At 31.6% G+C, this 20,000-nt stretch overlaps 1 protein-coding gene across 1 annotated transcript in view; it reads right to left on the reverse strand.

Annotated features, from left to right (window-relative positions):
* Window positions 1-6,310: 6,310 nt before the first annotated feature.
* LOC106879921 (uncharacterized) overlaps window positions 6,311-20,000 on the reverse strand; it is a 21,652-nt gene continuing 7,962 nt past the window's right edge. The window contains exons 2-3 of the mRNA XM_089362702.1: window positions 17,240-17,378; window positions 6,311-14,660 (exon numbers count right to left, since the gene is read on the reverse strand). Of these exons, the coding sequence (XP_089218828.1) occupies window positions 14,449-14,660; window positions 17,240-17,306 (279 nt within the window). The 5' untranslated portion in view covers window positions 17,307-17,378 and the 3' untranslated portion in view covers window positions 6,311-14,448. The remainder of the gene's footprint in view (window positions 14,661-17,239; window positions 17,379-20,000) is intronic.

A 20,000-nucleotide genomic window follows, 5' to 3' on the forward strand; every position in this document is an offset into this window, starting at 1 on the left:
TCTACATTCATATATGTGTATATATATATGTGTGTGTGTGTGTGTGTGTATATGCACAGACTCTCACATATATATATATTTATCTGTGCTTGTTTATGTATACTATTTTACTTTTATATATAACAAGAAAGAATTTAAAAACACTTACCTTTCAGACATATTCTATTCAAGTTTTTGTTATTTTTTTCTCATATATTTGAAAAGAATATTTTGAAAATCTTTTTGTTTTTTGTTTTCCAATAAGTCCTTCAGTTGTACAGCAACCTAATACACACTGTGTGGTTTAATGCCATCACCAACTGGCTTTCAGATGCCTTAAGCAGAGTTCACTCTTTTGCAAACATTCAGACCAGACTTCTTTCTTCTTTTACATATTAAAAATTTTTTTTTTACCTGCAGACCTACAGAAGTTCAGGATTAGTATCAGCTAGATCAGATTTTAGGAAAATCTGCCTCAAGACTATTGGCTCATGAAGCAAAAGCTAATCTGTATTTTTAAGGTGTTTAGATTGAGATTACAAGATTACCTCTTGAACATGTTACTAGTATATCACAGAGTACGATGTATTGTTGGTACTCATTTTCAACCAAGTGGACAGGAGCATTGTGAAAAAAATGTCTTGCTCTAAATCTAAATACTTTACTAGGCCCAAGAACCTAAACTTTGATGTAATAATGCAATGCCCTAACTGCTATCCCAGATGCTTAAACCAGTTTTGAAAACTTGCAAATATTATGGATATCCTTGCCCTTATGGTTAACTTTATAAAAAAGGAATACCTATTCAAACTATAGAGTGAGGACAAAAATAAGCCCAACTTAAAGAGTGGTTTTGGGTTTGGAATAGATTTAAAAACCTTTGTGTGTGTTTATCTTAGTATGTTTTTGCATGTTTTCTTGTTCTCCATTATGATTTCAACTTGTTTGTATAATCTTCTGTTTCAAATGGTGAAGGAAAATGAAAAGTATCAACTAATTGTATTTTTCAACCAATTAAAAATGTACAACTCTGTTTAATCATGCTATGAAGTTTTCTACAGACTCTGTAACTTTGTTATTCATGAAAGGAACCCTTAAGCTGCTTATATTTATTTTTACTTTAGCTGTTTCCACAATATTTAGAAAATACAAGGTAATTACATCTTACCATAATGAACTTTCTCAGGCAAGGTAATTAATAAAATTACTCATTTATTTATGTTTAAGTCTTATTTTTAATTATTTTATAATTATTTTCATTTCTTAGTAAATCTTCACCTGCAGCAGAATTATTGCTTCCTAACTGATTACTTTATCATTTACCTTGGACCTGAGAAATTAGAATATTTTAATGACAATAAGTGACCCAATTTTGGTTTCTGGCTGTAACCATTACCTTTCAAGCAATTTGGTAGTATTCTAGAGAAATGCTTACACCTCACAGCATCTATTTTACTTTTCCCTTTTTTTATCCAAAACTTTGTATTCATCACAATTACTGCTTACATCCACTTTTCTATGCAGCTATAGATTGGATGGTTATTTTTGAGACCACGATTTAGACATGAATGCCCTTCCTGTTGCCATTTCAGAAGGGCATCTGGTTGTAAAACATAACACAGAAATCCCTATGGTATAAACTTCAATCATAGGTAGAAGAAAGGCTGGGGTCAATCAGATCAACTCTTAGCACTTTACTGGTATAGTTTATGAAATCCAGAAGGATGAAATTCAAAAGTTAAACTCAGCTCAAATTTGAACTCATAACATAAAGATGCACAACAAAACATCACAAGGCGTTAATGCCTAGCATTTCACCAAATCAGCTAATCCAACATCATAGAAATTGAGTTGCTTGGGTTACTGGGTTTAAATTTGAGCTTAATTCTTATATGTTACAGGGTTTAATTCTTATATTCACACAAGGTTATAGGTTTGTGCAGGATTTATCATGACGAGATATCATTTATATTTCTCCATTATAACCACATTGCATACTTGCTAGTCATTACAACTGTATTAACTCTCCTCCCACCAAAATATAAAGACAAAGTTGGTGGACCATGGATGCTTTGAATAAGGAATGTAACAAAACAAAACTAAATACCATATGACATTTCATTCAATATGCTATTGTCACTGCCACTGTAATATTACAAAATAGATTCGTTCACTATAGAGTAATATTGCTTTACTTTATTTACTCTCATGTGAATGTATGTATTGTATGTATAGTGGGTGGGAAACGTTTTACACACATACTCCCTTTTCGCTAATGGTTCATTGTTTTCGTGTAAAAGAAAGCAATAATTTTAACATATATATATATGTGTGTGTGTGTGTGTATATACACACACAAACACATGCACACACAGATATATTGCATATGTGTGTATGTATGTAGATATATGTGTATATATATATATTGTGTGTGTGTTTATATATATATATTATTTATATAAATATATATTATATATATGTATATGTATATTCTATGTATACGTGTATATAGAAGATATACACAAATATATTATATCATCATACATGTACTATTCATGTGTGTGTGTGTGTGTGTGTGTGTATACACACACATGCACACACACATACATGTATATACATATAGTTAGGTATATGTATACACATATATAAATATACATACATACATTCACCACTGCCAAACAAATGGTGTGATGAACAGGCAGGAAGAAAGAAAGGAATCTGGGCTGTGCATCGCCTCAACAAAACTGTCCTTAATGAAGCTAAGCAACATCACTGTAGTCTCTTAACAATATGGCTAGACTTAAAGAATGTGTCCAACTCTGTCCCTCACTCACAGATGATACAATCACTACACCATGCCAAAGTACCCACTGCTATAATGAATGCCATTGGAAGACTGACCCCAACATGGTTCACACTGTTATCACCGACAGCTATTAAAGTAGCACCTATTGTTATAAACAGAATCAAGCTCTCAACGGGCATATACCAGGGTGATAGTTTCTCTGTGTAGAAGCACAATGGCCCAATGGTTAAGGCAGCAGACTTGCAGTCATAGGATCGTGGTTTCGATTCCCAGACCGGGCATTGTGAGTGTTTATTGTGCGAAAACACCTAAAGCTCCACGAGGCTCCTGCATGGGATGGTGGAGAACCCTGCTGTACTCTTTCACCACAACTTTCTCTCACTCTTACTTCCTGTTTCTATTGTGCCTGTAATTCAAAGGGTCAGCCTTGTCACACTGTGTCACGTTGAATATCCCCAAGAACTACATTAAGGGTACACGTGTCTGTGGAGTGCTCGGCCACTTGCACGTTAATTTCACGAGCAGGCTGTGCCGTTGATCTGATCAACTGGAACCCTCGACGTTGTAAGTGACGGAGTGTCAACAGTTTCTCTGTAATGTTGTTTGTACTGGCAGTGAACCCCTTGTCAGTCCTGTCAAAAAATACCAAAGCTACATGCTGGGATATGCAGAAAAGAATAAAATTAATGTCATCCATACATTTTTTTGTATGGTAACATAAACAATATTAAGAGACAATTAAAAACTAGTCACAACATTCTCATGAGACAAAGGAATGCAGTTTGAGCAAGATAATTCCTCAAACAGGATAGCCAACTGAGGAAAGATTGTCCACCAAATAGAGAACAGGTATATCAAAGGCTTGTCTATCTCCCCTACCTCTAATGATGCAAACTATAACTATCTCAGAATCAGTGAGAATGTTGCATAAAAAAGTATTTCTGTAGACTCCAGAAAATATGGAATTCAAAGTTGTTTACACTTAACAAGACCATATCTCAGTGCTTTTGCAGTGCTAGTGCTAGTACCAACATTTGAGGTATTAAACTGAACACTTGATAAGATCCACAGCCTGGACATTAAAACTAGAAAGGTACTGACCAGCACTGGCAATTTGCACATCACCAGTGACACTGAGCAGATCTATATGAGGTGAAGTGATGGTAGAAGAGGTAAAAGGTCAGTCCGAACAGTCTTTGAATGTCGCATTGTATCATTCAAACAACACCTGTTGGAAAGTAAAGAAAGAAATGAATACATTTCATGCCTACTCAAAAGTGAGAGCAACAACATCTTCAGAGTTGGCGAAGAATTACTGAGCAGATACTCTGAGACTACAACTGTCTTGCTTGATCAAAGGAAGTTTGACTGGCCTACATAAACAGAAGCTTAGAGGAGAAGCAGGCATCATACCAGCAACAAGCAATGCATGGATGCATATCCCATAAGTTAAAGGATAGCAACAGCATTGACAGGAAGAGTAGCCTCTCCTGGAATTGTAATAGATACATTACATCTCATCTTTGCTATCCAGGAATGGAAAATAGCTACTAAATACCTGAAAAACAAGACAGAAAAGCTACCACCAAACCTCTATGTTGTGATAGAAAATGTCACCTCTGCTATACTAGTGTGGAATATATCACTCACATCAGCAGCTGCCTCAAAATGTCTACAATGGACTGCTTGCCCCTGAGGCATGATAGTATACAATACTATATGCAGGAAGGATTGCCCTGACATATACGAGGAGGTACCCAAAAGTAACCAGACAAGCTCATTGTAGTTCAGGCCTCTGCCACTAGAGGCCACAAGATGCAACCCTCAGGTATCAGTCTGCCAACCAGTGTTATCAAGCAGAGTCGTACAGCTATGTGGTGTGTCTTTGTTTTGCCGTGCTTCCCCTCTGTTCATGGATTTTTGTGATGGTTGAAACAAAAGAACAATGTGCTTCCTTGAAATTCTGTTTTATGTTAGGGAACCAAAACAATTGTCATGCTTCAAACAGTTTACAATGATGCTGCCATGAACAAAACACAAAACACAAGTTTATGAGTGGTTTTCACACTTTAAGAATAGTCACTTGTCGCTTGAAGACCAATCTCATTCAGGGCAACCGTTGACCACCCAATCGAATGAAAGCATCATGAAAATTCATGAACCAGTCTTGGAGGACCATCACCGAACAACTGATGAATTTGTTGATATGACTAGGATATTCTGGAGCTCCTGCCATCGAATTTTGAGCAAGGAATTGTAAATGAAAAAAGTTGCAGCAAAATTTGTGCCTCGTTGGCTCATGGAAAATCAAAAGCAGTCACAAATGAATGCCTGTCATGAACTGAAAGAACACTTGGAAGTTGATCCCGACCTTTTTACGAAGGTCTTCACTGGTGACGAAAGCTGGTGCTATGGAATTTGCAGATGAGGAAGAGGTGAAGAAAAAATTGATGGAGGCATTAAAAGGCATCACTTTGTAGAACAGTGGAAAACACATCTGGACTGATGCATTGCTTCAAATGGAGAATACTTTGAAGGTGATAAAAGTGTAAACTTGTAAAACTAAGTGGATAAAAAATATTGCAAACTTCTGGTTTCTTTTGGGCACCCCCTTGTACATCAAAGGCATGTCATAACCAGCATGCATTTACACCTTTAAAAACAAAGAATACTAGTGGACCACTCCAGATTCAGCACAAACATAACAGAGGTAATATTGTTCTGTGGGTCAGGGGACATAAGTCATACACTGTTGTAGTGGTCAGCTGCCCAGTGGATGTGAATGCCCCATCAAACATCCTGGAAAAAGAGAACTTTTATGGTAAATTAATGTGGAACTTACAGCTCTTATATCCTGACAATAAATTCTCACTTGTACCTATCATCGCAGGTGCAGCAAGCTATGTACCTACAAATATACACAAAACCTAGAAATACTAGGCTTTTCACAGAAAGCGCAAAAGGAACTGATACAGATTCTCTAAATCCAATCTATTAACGGCACTATGAATATTTGTAAGACATTCCAAAGATTCTCCACTTGTGAGTCTTTACATGAACAGATGCACACACTTCGGTGTGTGCATCAACAGCTCTGCCAATACACCAACTCAGTCACAGATTTACAAACACTGGGAACTCTCTTAACTCAAAAATGTCTTGTCGCTTTGTTAGTGACCAACTTGAATTCTCTTCAGAATTTAAATAGATCTCAAAGAAAAATCATATTTACATATATATATATATGTATGTATATGTATACCATATGAAATACAACTGCTAAAGATACAGTTTTGTGATTTCAATTTGTTTCGTCATTGTCTTTATTTTCTAAGTATTTTATATTTTTGCATGGTTTTTTCTTCCACTATCTTGTAATTTTGGGTTATAATTATAGTTTATAAGCAGGTTGTAGAAGTGAAGTAGAAACCACAAAACAGATAAAATTGCATTCAGTATAAAGACATGTTTCTTCTTGCATTGATTTTTTTCTCACCTTTCTAGAAAATAACAAAAACTACTAAATTGAAAGAGATTGTATTTTTTTCCTTTTTTTACATAAAAACTTTATTTGTAAATTACATGGGTTTTCAGTTTTTCTTTTGTTTGTCTTGAGGTTGTCTTTTTTGTCTTTGTACTTTTTTATTTTTCTTTCTTTAATTTTGAATTTTTTTTGGTCAATTCATTTTTGTTCTTTAAGATTCTTACATAATGTTTATATTTTTTAAGAGGTTGTTGGGGGAGGAGAATATGTTGATAGCTTGCCTGCACTGATAGGCTCAGCTTACCAAATGATGAATTATTATTATTATTATATTTCTTTTTTTTTTTTGGTTTTTGGGGAATAAAGTTTCAAATGATCACAAAAATAATTTGATTTCTCTATCATAATAATTGTTTTATTTATTTGTTTTTTTAATTTTCAAGAGGGGTTTTTTAAAAGCAGCAGAATAATTTTCTTGTTGACTATTGCAAGAATAAATACAAGTTGATGGTAAATGAAATCAGAGAAGATATTATTATCTGGCAATAGGTAAAAAGAGCTGAGTGTCAAGGCATAACAGGAAACCAAGAACATTCAATGTTGAAAGAAATAGCCATCAAAGCAACAAAAGTCGTAAACTTTTTATAAGGATTCTAACTGGTAATGGCAATGTTTTTCTTTTTTATAGTTAGAATCACAATTTTTTTTATATTTTACTCCCTCAAATCAAATAAACAAATCTAATGAGTTATATCAATATCATTTTTTTTCCTTCACGGTTAAAATAAAATTATAACAATAGCAATAGCAACAATGATTAATAACATTAATTAATGTAATTAAACAAAACAAAGAAACACTACAAAAACAAAACAAACTATAGAAAGACAAACATTATACAACAGTGACACAACAGTGAGAACAATAACAACAAAAACTAGAAAATAGAAATGCATAAAAAAAATAATAATAATAAGGGATAAAGTTGAATTCTGTTGAGGTTTACTTCCAAAGGTAGAGTTAAACCAGCTGTCCAGTAAATGAAGTGATCTGTAGAGATCTGAGGAAGAGTGGAGGACAGCAGAATGTAACTACATAGACTATCACAGATCAATAGAAAAGAGCAACAATTGTGAAGAGCTCTGCTGTAGATATTTTGGATAGAGACACTACACTGAATACTTTAAACAAATTATGGATATGCAGTGAGAACCAAAAGTTTGGACAGATTGTATGATTGTAAGAGTGAAAAATTGATTTCAGCTCAGTCGAAGCCAACAATAAGCCAGGAAGCAAGCTTTATAACATGGTTGCTTAACATGCTCACTGTGGCAACCAAATATCTCCCTCATTAAATTTCCAAACAACTTTAATTTAGGACTACAAGATAATGCTGTAAATCCTAAATTTTAGGACAGCATACTCTGCAATAAAACAAGTTAGCCACAGCAAAAGAAAAAAATTAATGCAGATCAATTGCTTATTTTGATCAGATATCCTTTTGCACCCAAGCAGGGTTGTCTAGGCTGTTCTGTAGCCATGAAATAATTATACTTTGATACTTGAGCATGATCTGGCAGAAAACAATTGTAATAACAAGAATTATTATAATAATACTAATACTGGTGGTAATTCTTTTAACAAAAATCACAATGATTGTTTTGTGTTTTCTTAGATGAACATACTTATTTATAGGTGAATTGAAATAAGATTGTAAAATGTTTATGTTTTTGTCAATGGCAATAGTGATGTAATTCAATTAAAATGACTGCAACCAAGAATCAAAATCCAGGTTGCAGTCTTGTGTCACAGACAGTTAAAGTCACTGTGAGGTGGTGCTTACAACAATTAAATAATGATGATGATGATGATGATGGTGGTGATGGTGGTGTTGTTGTTGGTGGTGGTGGTGGTGATGATGAGGGTAATAATAATAATAATAATAATAATGATGATGATAATTTTTATTATCATTTGTAACATAGCCATAAGGCCACATATTTTAGAGGAAGAGCATAATCAAGTAAATCAACCCAGTGTTTAACTGGTACTTTATTTTATCAATTTGGAAGGATCAAAGGCAAAGTCAGTCCTAGCACATAGGATTTGGACTCCAAACGTAAAGTGACAAAACCAAATACCACAAGGTATTTTGTTTAGCTCTCTACCAATTCTGCAACTCCACACTAATAATAATAATAATAATAATAGTGATAATAATAATAATAATAATAATAATTGTGATAATAATAATAATGATAATAATAATAATAGTGACAATAATAATGATAATAATAATAATAATAATAATAATGGTGACAATAGTAATAATGATAATAATAATAATAATAATAATAATAATAATTGGCACAAAGCCACTATTTTGAAAGGGAAGGGTTATAGTTAATTATATTGCCCTCAATAGTTTCCTGGTACTTATTTTATTGGTCCCAGAAAGAATAAAGGCAAAATCAGCCCTGTGGAGGTATTTCAAATTAGAACATAGAGGATGTAACTAAATACCTTAAGGCATATCATCCTATGTTCTGTTTTTTTAGTTCTTTTTTTACACCTAGAATAGTGATAAGATGAAGTAAAAGACAAGAGAAAGAATATGATTTCTATTTTGGGATGTAGGGCCACGAATTTTTAAGGGAGCCATATAATCAAATGAATCCACCTTAATATTTTCTAGATTCTTATTTTATCACATCCCCCTCACTCAGGAGGTTAAAAAGAGTTGGCACCAATGGGATTTGAACTTAGAAGCATGAAGCAAGAAAACTGATACTCTATCAAAGAATTTAGCTAGTTTTCTACCATCTGAGCTAATGACACAAACTTTGTCAATGATGGTATCTTACAGTGGTACAGTACCACAAATTGATTAAATTGACTTGAGAACATGCATGATACTTAATTCATTGACTGTACCAAAGAATTTAGAAAAGAAAGAAAGGAAGGTAAAAACCAACCTTAGCTGGACTTGAACAGAGAATGCAGAGGTAAAAAAACCAAGTAGATATGTATCCATAATTTGAAGCAACTTAATCTACCCTCTACCCATTAGGGATGAACAGCAAAGTAATAATAATTATTATTATTTCTAATTTTGGCACGAGGCCAGCAATTTTGGACTATGAAGAGCAGCAAACAGAGCTGCACTCTGTAGTTCAGTGAAAGCACACAATAAAAATAAGACCACTGAATAATAATGACAATCATAATAAGAAGTATAATAATGATGACGATGTCAAAGATGGTCCTGAGGATAATCCTCATACAGGTGAGGATGATAATGATGATGGTAGGGAGAGGGAAGGGGAAAGGAGGAAAAAGAAGGAAGATAATTTATATAGAAATAGATCCTTAAAATGAGGGGAAAGGTGACATGGGTATCAGTGCAATATAAGAATAAAGGAAAATGATTCTAGCTGGGACTCATAACAAAGACACTGTCATACTATTATATGCAATGCTGCCTGCCACAACAACAATAACAGGAATAATAACAATTATATAATAATAATAATGATAGTCTCTTTTAACTCAAGACAAGGCCAAATTTTGCAGGGGTGGGAGGACACAATGGAATTGATTGCAATATATTACTAGTTGTTATTTTATTAAATTCAGAAGTATAAAAGGCAAAGACAAGCTTATGGGGTGATATGAACACAGAACATAGACTCAAGGTATCAGATACTGTAAAGTTTCTCTGTCATCAGTCTCTCTGCTGCTGTCCATTGCCCTATAATAATGGTAATAATGATAGTTTTTCACATTGGCACAAGGCCATGAATTCTTTTGTATGTGTTTGGTGGGGATTATAACAGTCGATTAAATTTATGTCAGAAGATATCTGGTATTTTATCAACCCAGTGGGATGAAAGACAAAGTCAACTCTGGCTGGATTTGAACACTTAAGGGTGGAAACTAAATATCAAAATACATTTAGTTCAGTGTTCACTTGTTTTGTTTTGTTTTGTTTTTTTCATCAACTCCATTGCAATACTAATAATCATGAAAATGATTGTAATAATAATAATAATAATCTTAATAATTTTTTCTAACATAGGCACAAAGCCAAAAATTGTGGGGTGGGATTAGTTGATACTATTGACTGGTATTTGAATGGTACTTTATTTCATCAACCCTGAAAGGATGAAAGGCAAAGTTGACATTGGCTGAATTTGAACTCAGAATGTAAAAGACTGGAACAAACACTATGAGGCATTTTCTCTGATACTCTAACAATTCTGCCAAACCACCATACTAAATAACAATAATAATAATGTTTCTAATTTAGGCATAAAGCCAGCACCCAAAGTAGTAGTAGTAGAGATGTTTGCAAGACAGTGCTATGAATATTCCTTTTGATTCAACACTAGTTCTATAACAGGTTATACATCTGAAAGAATCTATTCTCCAGAACTATGTGAAATTAGGTAGAAAGAAGCATCCTGCCCACAGACACAACAAAATAAAAGTAGATAGATATGAACGCACAAGCAAAGAGCCAGAAGCTCAATATCTTATCTACTGACCATTTCAGGTCAACAGTAATATTAATAATAATGGTTTCTAACATAGGCTCAAGGCCACGGATTTGTAGAGACCAGTTGATTAAATTGATCCCAGTACTTGACTCTGGTACATAATTCATCGACACAGCCCTTCCCGCCACCATAAGGACGAAAGGCAAAGTCGACCTTGACAGGTTTTAATACAGAATATAAAGAGAAATAACTAAATACCACAAGGCATTTAAGTGTACCCCCCTACTGATTCAGCCATCCCAATAATAATAATAAATAATAATAAATGATATCTAATAGACATAAAGTAGTTTGTTAAATTGGATATAATATATCAAGCATAATAATAGTAGGGATCACAAGACTCTGAAATTGGTTACCAGCTAATAACTAATCAATTTAAAATAATCAAAACCAGTTGGTTATTATCTCAGATTCTTCAGTATCATAGTAAGTTCAGTATCATAATAAACAAACTGATTCATCACAAAAATGCATTTGTTGTTTTATTTCTAATCAATAGAATATGAGGCAAGAGTTAGGACCCAAATAAATATTGTATGTCAAGGGGCTACAAACAAGCTAGTTTTGCCATTGCTTCAAGTTGATTTTCACCAAATGAAAAAAGATGAAAATGCTCAAATATTTAAATAAGACAACCTCAACAAATATTAAAAACAAAAGTTTCACTTCACAAAAACTTCACAAGAAAAGGGTTGCCTGAAATTAATGATGACTATAAAGTTTATATCAGAATCAAAATGTTCAAATCTATGAAATTAGAATATAATAAATATAGGAATCTATACAGTTAGAAGATTAGAAACAAGATGTATATAAGATCTGTGTTTAACAAATATGTTTGAGGTTATATTTGTGTATAACAAAGATGTAAGAAGTTATAAAATGATTGTATAACAAAGAGAAGCTGTAAGATTACCATTTATATATTTTGTGTGTGTGTGTATATATATATATATATATATATACATATATACATACATATATATATATATATATATATATATATATATATACAGATATATGTATATATGTATATATATAAAACAAAGATATATTGGTTAATGTACAACGAAGATGAAGGAGAATAGTATTTTAATAAATGTGTAGATAAGCCTATGAAAGCAGCTATAGACCTGAGTAGCTAACAAAGGCATTTCACAACCAATCTAAAATAAGTTCTGTACCAAAATATAGTGGCACCTACGGATGGATTTTTTTTTTAGAATTTTTGATAAAGAATAAAAAGTAAACTATATCTGAAATTTAGGGGAGGGAATATTAACTAAACTGTATCCGAAATGGAGAATGTTATCATCATATATTCAATATATTCAATATATTCTCAAAATATCTTCATTCTGTAGTCTTCTTTTGTGCAATCATCAATATCATGTGATGAGGAAGTCAAACGACCAAGCTTACATTAGCTAAGACCAAAAGTGTTTCCTGGTATATCCAACATATTGTGGATTGTGTTTTACCAGATCTGTACAATATCATGATTTCATACTAATTAAGACAATTTTTTTTCATTTAAATTTTTTTTTTTTTTTTTTTTTTTTGTTAAATCTACACAAAATTGTTTTTGGAAGAAATGATTAAATTGAAATCATAAATGCTAAAAGATCTGAAATTAACAGAATTTTCCAACACAAAGCAAAATATACTCCATGATTAAGTATAAAAGGCCTTACAAATATTGTAATGTCTATTTTATAGTGGACGATACTGTTTTTTTTAAATACTTTTTTTTTAATGTTGATTTTTTTTAATGCCAATACTATAACTATCTATAGGTATTCTCAAATTAGTTCTGTATTGCCCTAGAGTAGTGAAAAGAATAATTCTATTAAGTCTTAACAGCAATTTAGTGATTGGTTTTATGGTCGGTGATTCTGAATGTAGGTCAATAACTTACAAGACTTTCTGTCTTGAACTGACAACACATTCAGCACAAATTTATTAATAACATTCAGAACTGGCCATCAAACTGGGCCTGTCTCTTCTGAAGACGCAAAGCTCTTTTATAACATCACAATAACTAACTCACATCTCACTTCCCTGAATTATCTCGACAATTGACCAATACAATTTATGTTTTAGTCAATTAATGAAAATAGATTGGAATGGTTAGATACAATTTTAATCTAATTTGTAATAGAAAATATCATAACAAGTTGTTATTTTTTTTTGGTTGGTTTACTTTTTTGTTCTTTTTTTGTTCTTTTTGTTCCTTTTTATCTTTTTTCTTTTTTCTTTTTTTTTACAAAAAAATTGAATCCCAATAACGTTTTTCTAAAGCTATGCTCCTTGAATCAGATCACTGACTGAGATAGCAAAGGAAATATTTAATGTACAATATCCCCATAATTTTTAGGAAGAGAGGCCATACATGGAATGTGTCTGGTCAGTCTCTGGCTATTGGTTTTTTTTATTTGGAAAAAAAATATGTGGAAGCCAAGAAGCAGAACATTGCAAAGTATATGCGCTTTTATCTATCATGGACATTTAGTTGCATTTGGAGATATACATGCTCACTGAAGCAGAGCGTTCGAAACAGGGATATAACTCCATAACCAGATACACAGTTCATTAGTTGAGTTAGAATTTCAGTAAGAACTTCATGAACTGCTTGACTAACTAAACTAAAGTTCTAAATAGAGGAGATTTGAATTCAACAAGGCTACTAATATATACCAATAGCCAGAGTCTGAGACATGACCAAAGAAATAAAGTGGCCACTGTTTTAATGGTTATGAATTCAACAGTTATTATCATCTAGAAAACTTTTGCATTAGTGCATATATTCAATATCTCAGGAGATAGAATAGCTGCTATTATCAAGAGCTTTCTACCATGATAATAACTTTAAAAATAAATTTAAAAAAAAAAGTTGATTCTTTTTCAGTCTTTCAAACATTTGTTTGAATTATAGATTTTGGATGGAAATGTTTTTGCCCAATAAATTTCTTCAAAGTTATATATTGAAAGATACCACAAATGTTTCTGACTCCATTTCATAATGTTTGTAACAAAATTGAAATTGTAACTTTGACATAAAAATAACATTATGATTATAGTAAACCAGAAGTTTACAATTAACATTTTCTTGAAAACATAAAAATTGCAGACTTTCTCTTTATACTCTTAATAACATTCTTGGTTATATAAAATGGTCATGTTTACTGCTGGGAAGAAATACTAATTTCATATATGTATGTATATATATATGCACATACATACATATTCATATATATATGTTTATATATATAGATAGATATATGTGTTTATATATATACATATATATATATATATATATATATATATATATATATATATATATATATATATATATATATATGTATATATATACATATATGTATATATATACACTTGAGGAAATAAAAGTCTAGAGACACAACCAATAATAGATTGTATAATGTAAGTAATGGGCTGGTTTAAAATAAAAATAATCCTTAGAAAGATAGTATTTTCTCCTCAGTTTTTCTTTTGTTTGTTTTTCCAGAAATATCTGTCAGAAAACATCTAAGAATATTTGTATTCTTTTTCTCATTCTCTCATTCATTCTATTTCTGTCTCTCTTTCACTTTTTTTTTTTATGTGTTGGGTGCTTTTGGTACTGATGGTAGAGATTTAGGGTAAACATTAAAACTGTTCCTCATGGGAAGATTCCACAGCAATGATGAACTAGGGCTGTTTACTCGGATTATTTTTGCATCGTTACAATCTTTGAAATTACTTTTTTGATTAGTAATAGGCTGTTGAGATAAACAAACGTTATCTATGTTGAAGACCTGTTCCAGCTGACCTGCAAAAACAAAAGAAATCATATTCAAATACTACTTTTTAAAAGTTTACAAATGTCTTTGCACACATATGCTCACATGTGTGTGTGTATACATACATACATACATGCATACATATATACATATATACATATATACATATATAAATACATACATAAATACACACACACACATATATGTTTGTATGTGTATGAACCAAGAATAAAATTATTTATTTACTTAAAGCAATGAAATAAAATGTATTTGATCTCTCTATAAACAAATATTAGATTATCTTAAATTAAATTTTTGTGTACCTGTTCTTACACCTGGAATGATGCAAAGAAATTGAATAAATGGAAGGTACTCAAGGGATGTTAATCAATCAATAGTTTGAAAAGAGAAAAAATAATTCTTACAACAAAAAAAGGAAGATAAAGCAATACAAAAATTAAATGAGCCAATCTGATTATAGTTAGACAGAATACAAAAATTGCTAAAGAAGTTAGCCAACTTAATGCAATATGAAATTAGTTCCCATATAAGATATTTTCATAGCAACAAAACAGGCCTACTCTTTGAAATAATATGTGCAATGTTTATTTTTTTTTTGACAAAAATATATTTCATTAATTTCATTTATTCATTTACTTGTTTCAGTCATTTGACCGTGGTCATGCTGGAGCACGACCTTTAGTCGAAGAAATCAACCCCAGGACTTATTGTTTGTAAGCATAATACTTATTCTATCAGTCTCTTTTGTCAAACCACTAGGTTATGGGGGTGTAAACACACCAACATCGGCTGTCAAGCAATGGTGTGAGAACAAGAACAGACACATGGACAAATATATACATACATACATATATATATATATATATATATATATATATATATATATATATATATATATATATATATATATATATATATGTATATATATATATATATATATACACGATGGGCTTCTTTCAGTTTCCATCTACCAAATATCCACTCACAAGGCTTTGGTCGGCTTGAGGCTATAGTAGAAAACACTTGCCCAAGGTGCCATGCAGTGAAACTGTCCCGGGAACCATGTGGTTGTGAAGCAAGCTTCTTACCACACAGCCAATCCTGCACCTATTTACACAGTTCTTTGGGTGTTTTTTTAAACTATTTTTGAAATGGATATTTAAAAAATATATTCTGCAATTAATAATCAAAAGTCACAAAAGTAATATATGTAACAGTAGATCTACATTATGTAAATGGTTATAATTAAATATTGTATATACTACAATACATATGAATAATCTATAAATCTGAATAAATTATAATATAATATATAGAAATAAAAATGTATACAGACAATAATAAAAAATGTATATCATGCAAAAGAAATTGAGCATGTATTTCTATATTCATACGACTATGTCTACTTGAGTATGTACATGGTTGTTAGAACTTGTTGTCTATAACTGAGGTACTGAGCTACAAATAACATTCAGCCATTAATGAATACTGAATATTTCTAATGTAATTATTCAACTAATGAAGTGGTTCACACTCAAGCTAAACTAGTGAATATCATCTCTTGTATATAAGAAAACAGCAATAACTTGATCATCTTTTAACAAGTAGAAAATTACAGTTGTTCATTTTCTGAAGTAGAATGAATATTTGATGAAAAAATAAAAACAATGTGGTAGACATTTTACTTCACAGATATGTTCTCTACATGAAGATGATTGTATATTTGGATTCTGGGTGGTCGGGTCTAAATGTAACAGGGACAATCTCTATGTTACAGATGGTATTTCTTTTCTCTTTTTTTTTTTATATCTTGTTTTACTCATTGGATTGCAGCCATGCTGGGGAAGCACCTTGAAAGGTTTCGTTGAACAATTGACCCCAGTATTTATTTATTCTGTTTGATATTTATTTGATCAGTACCTTTTGCTGAACAGTGAAGTTATGGGGACATAAACAAACCAATACCCAGTGCCATGTGGTGGTTGGGGACAAACACAAACATAGACATACACACATACATGCATGCACACACACATGCATGTGTGTGCACGCACACACAAACACACACACACAAACACACACACACACGCGTGGGCTTCCAGACTGTTTCCATTTACCAAACTCACTCACAAGGCTGTGGTCAGCCAAAAGCTATTGTAGAAGACACTTGCCCAAGGTGCCATGCAGTGGGACTGAACCCAAAACTATGCAGTTGCAAAACAAACTTCTTTACCACACAGCCATGCCTGCTGGAAGCAATATATATATATATGTATGTATGTTTGTTTGTTTGTATGCATGTATGTATGGTAAATGAAAGACAGAAGATGTAATATATGAGAATTTATTATTAATATATATGTATATATATATAAAATTACATGTATACATGCCTAATCATAGTTTCCCAAGATGATTTTTAAAAATAAGATGCATAACATGTTCACAATATATACCAATTTATACATCAAAATATCTAATTATTTATTAATTTATCCTCAAATATTTTCATTGCCATGCCACATTGAAGACAAAACAAATATATACAGAAATATACAGTCTAAGATATATAAGAAGCAAAACATACATGGGAGTTCCTCGTAATATCCTGTGCTTTCCATACTTGAGCCATGTCCACTGTCAGTTCGAGACATCTCAGTAAAGGGTTCACGTGAAATAATCACATGATCTTCTACTGTGTCTACAACTGACAGTACTGTTGCTTCCTGGGAATTAACATATAACCAATATAAATTAAATAATAACAGCTGATGTTATTTTTGTCTGATAATTTTAAAATCTTTGGCTTTAGCCTTAGAGGTAGACAGAAACCATATTTATAAAGATTAAAAAGGTATGTAAGATTAAATAGACAGGAGCAAAGAAGTAGTATAGAAAGGGTGATAATAGAGGATGCAATATGTTAACCATTTTAAGTGAACATTTAGAATTTTAAATTGACATATCAGTTATAAGTTCATTGACTTTTCTGGTTTAAAATAAACATTAGCTACTTGGTTAAAACAAGAAACATAATGTAGTATGTGTTTCTGGAAGCTTAATTTAAACTTACTAGATTGAAATTTCCAGTTCACACACACACACGCACACACACGTGCACACACACACACACACACATACACGCGCGCGCGCGCACGCACACACACACCACACCACATACACATGTGCACATACATACACATGCACACATACATAAACAACATACACACACTAAAACACACATAGATGATAATGTTTTATTTAAAATATTAAAATATGAGATATAGTCATAGGTTATTAAGCTACTGAGAATTACAGCAAATTTTATGTTTTATAGCAAATTGCAGAAAAAAAAGAGAGAATAATGCTATATAGAATAAGACCAAAGTTATAAATATGATGGGTCAAAAACCAACCACAAAAATACAAAAACAAAAAAAAAGCTTCAAGCAAATCAGATAATCTTTTTCTTAAAAAGGCAAATATATCAAATATAAAATAAGTAAATATGTCAAAAACAAAGTCATTAAGTTAACCTGGCAGAGAATATCAAAATCTGCAGAACATGAACTTATAGATCTTCAGACCATGGTCTTATATATCTGTAGACCACAGACTTTAAAAATTCTTATACTTATTCATAAAGATTTTATTCATTTTAACAGGGATTATTGTAAAGAATTAGTGAATTTTATTGGTTTCATAACAATTACACTACATAATGCCATATGTTAATAGTATAAAATGTGTATGTAAAAATATTTAGTTTTGTTATGAAGATGATTTTTACAGTAATGGTGAAATATGCTTTTGAAGATTAAATTATAATTTTGTGTCATAAGCTATATAGATTGAAATCTACACACTTATATGGTTTAGAATTAAACTTGTGTTGACTGTTTCAGTTTAGAATTATATTTTGCATAATTTTATAAATTTCAAAGTATTTGTTAGCAGATTTCATCCATAAAGTAATACTGATCATATTCTCTCCCTCTCTTCTGAATATTGCTGCTCTACAGGAATTGCTTGCCTTCCTTTCCTCCTTTCATTCATACTTTAATCCCTCATCTTGTATAATACTATCAAAACCTCCTCAAGTTTTGTAACCTTATGAGTTGCATGATGACTTCACTAGTACTGGTGGCATGGAAAAAGCACCCAATACATGCTATAAATGGTTGGCATTTGGAAGAGCATCCATCTGTAGAAAACCTTGCCTTAGCAGACACTGGTGCACAATGCAGTTCTTGAACCCATCAGACCCAGTAAAACCATCCAATCCATAGCAGCAGAGAATATGAATGTTAAATGATGATGAAGTAAATTTTTAGTGAGAACTGCTTTATAACTATATGTGTATGAATGTCTTAGTGAGGGAAACAGTTAGTAGTTACTCAACCTGCAACAAATATAAAGCCAATTTTCCATCAAATCATACTCTACTGTCTTAAAAGGGGAAAGATACATTGGTCAATGTTGTATAAAAAGACTGGTTGGTTAAAGCTTGAATGATTTTGATTTTATATCTCCTTGATATAAGCTAAATAACAACAACAACAGAAAAAGTTAAATGATGAATTGCCTGAGGTTTGCTGTCACAATAGAATATTCATTTAGGTATAAGTTTTAATTTTTGTATCTTTGCTTCTTAAATTTTCCACAAGTTAGAAATATTGATAAAAGGCAAGAAATCAATGGGAATAGATATTAAAGTAAACCTTGTAAGTTAACTTCCTTAACTAAATGTTTAACTAAATGCAACAGGAATTTTGGGTGACTGAACAACAGTAGGGGTTTACAATGTAAAAGGACCGACTAGAGTAAAATTATTTTGTAATATTATGAGTGAGTCAGTTCCATTAAAATTACATTTGATTAACTATCTCTACCTTTTAATATGGGCTACAAGGATTAGCAATCCATAACCTCCAAGACTTACACATTTATTATGTCAATACATTTATTAACTTTTATCTGTTTCAATTGCTAATAAATGTAGGCTGTAGTATATAAGTTTATCCTCATTGACAATAACTATTAATACTTGTGGTATCCAGTATAAACAAAAGGCTTTACCCAAATAGTGCATAGAAACAACATTATATGAACAAATAATTGGCTGTATATACAGTAAAAGAATATTAAAACCATCCAACAAAAACAGAAAAAATACTATCTTAGACTCAAAAGGAAAAGCTCATTTGTTTAGTTTATTCCATGCTTACTCCTATACAAGTATTTAAAATGAATCTAAAACCTTTATTACATGACAAATCTTAAGACTGGAAATGAGTAAATGACGATATTACTGAAACATTTGATTATATTTCCTATAGAATAAAGTG

Source organism: Octopus bimaculoides, chromosome 14 (assembly GCF_046866305.1).
Source record: "Octopus bimaculoides isolate indiv1 chromosome 14, ASM4686630v1, whole genome shotgun sequence".
In the NCBI taxonomy this organism is placed as follows: Eukaryota; Metazoa; Mollusca; class Cephalopoda; order Octopoda; family Octopodidae; genus Octopus; species Octopus bimaculoides.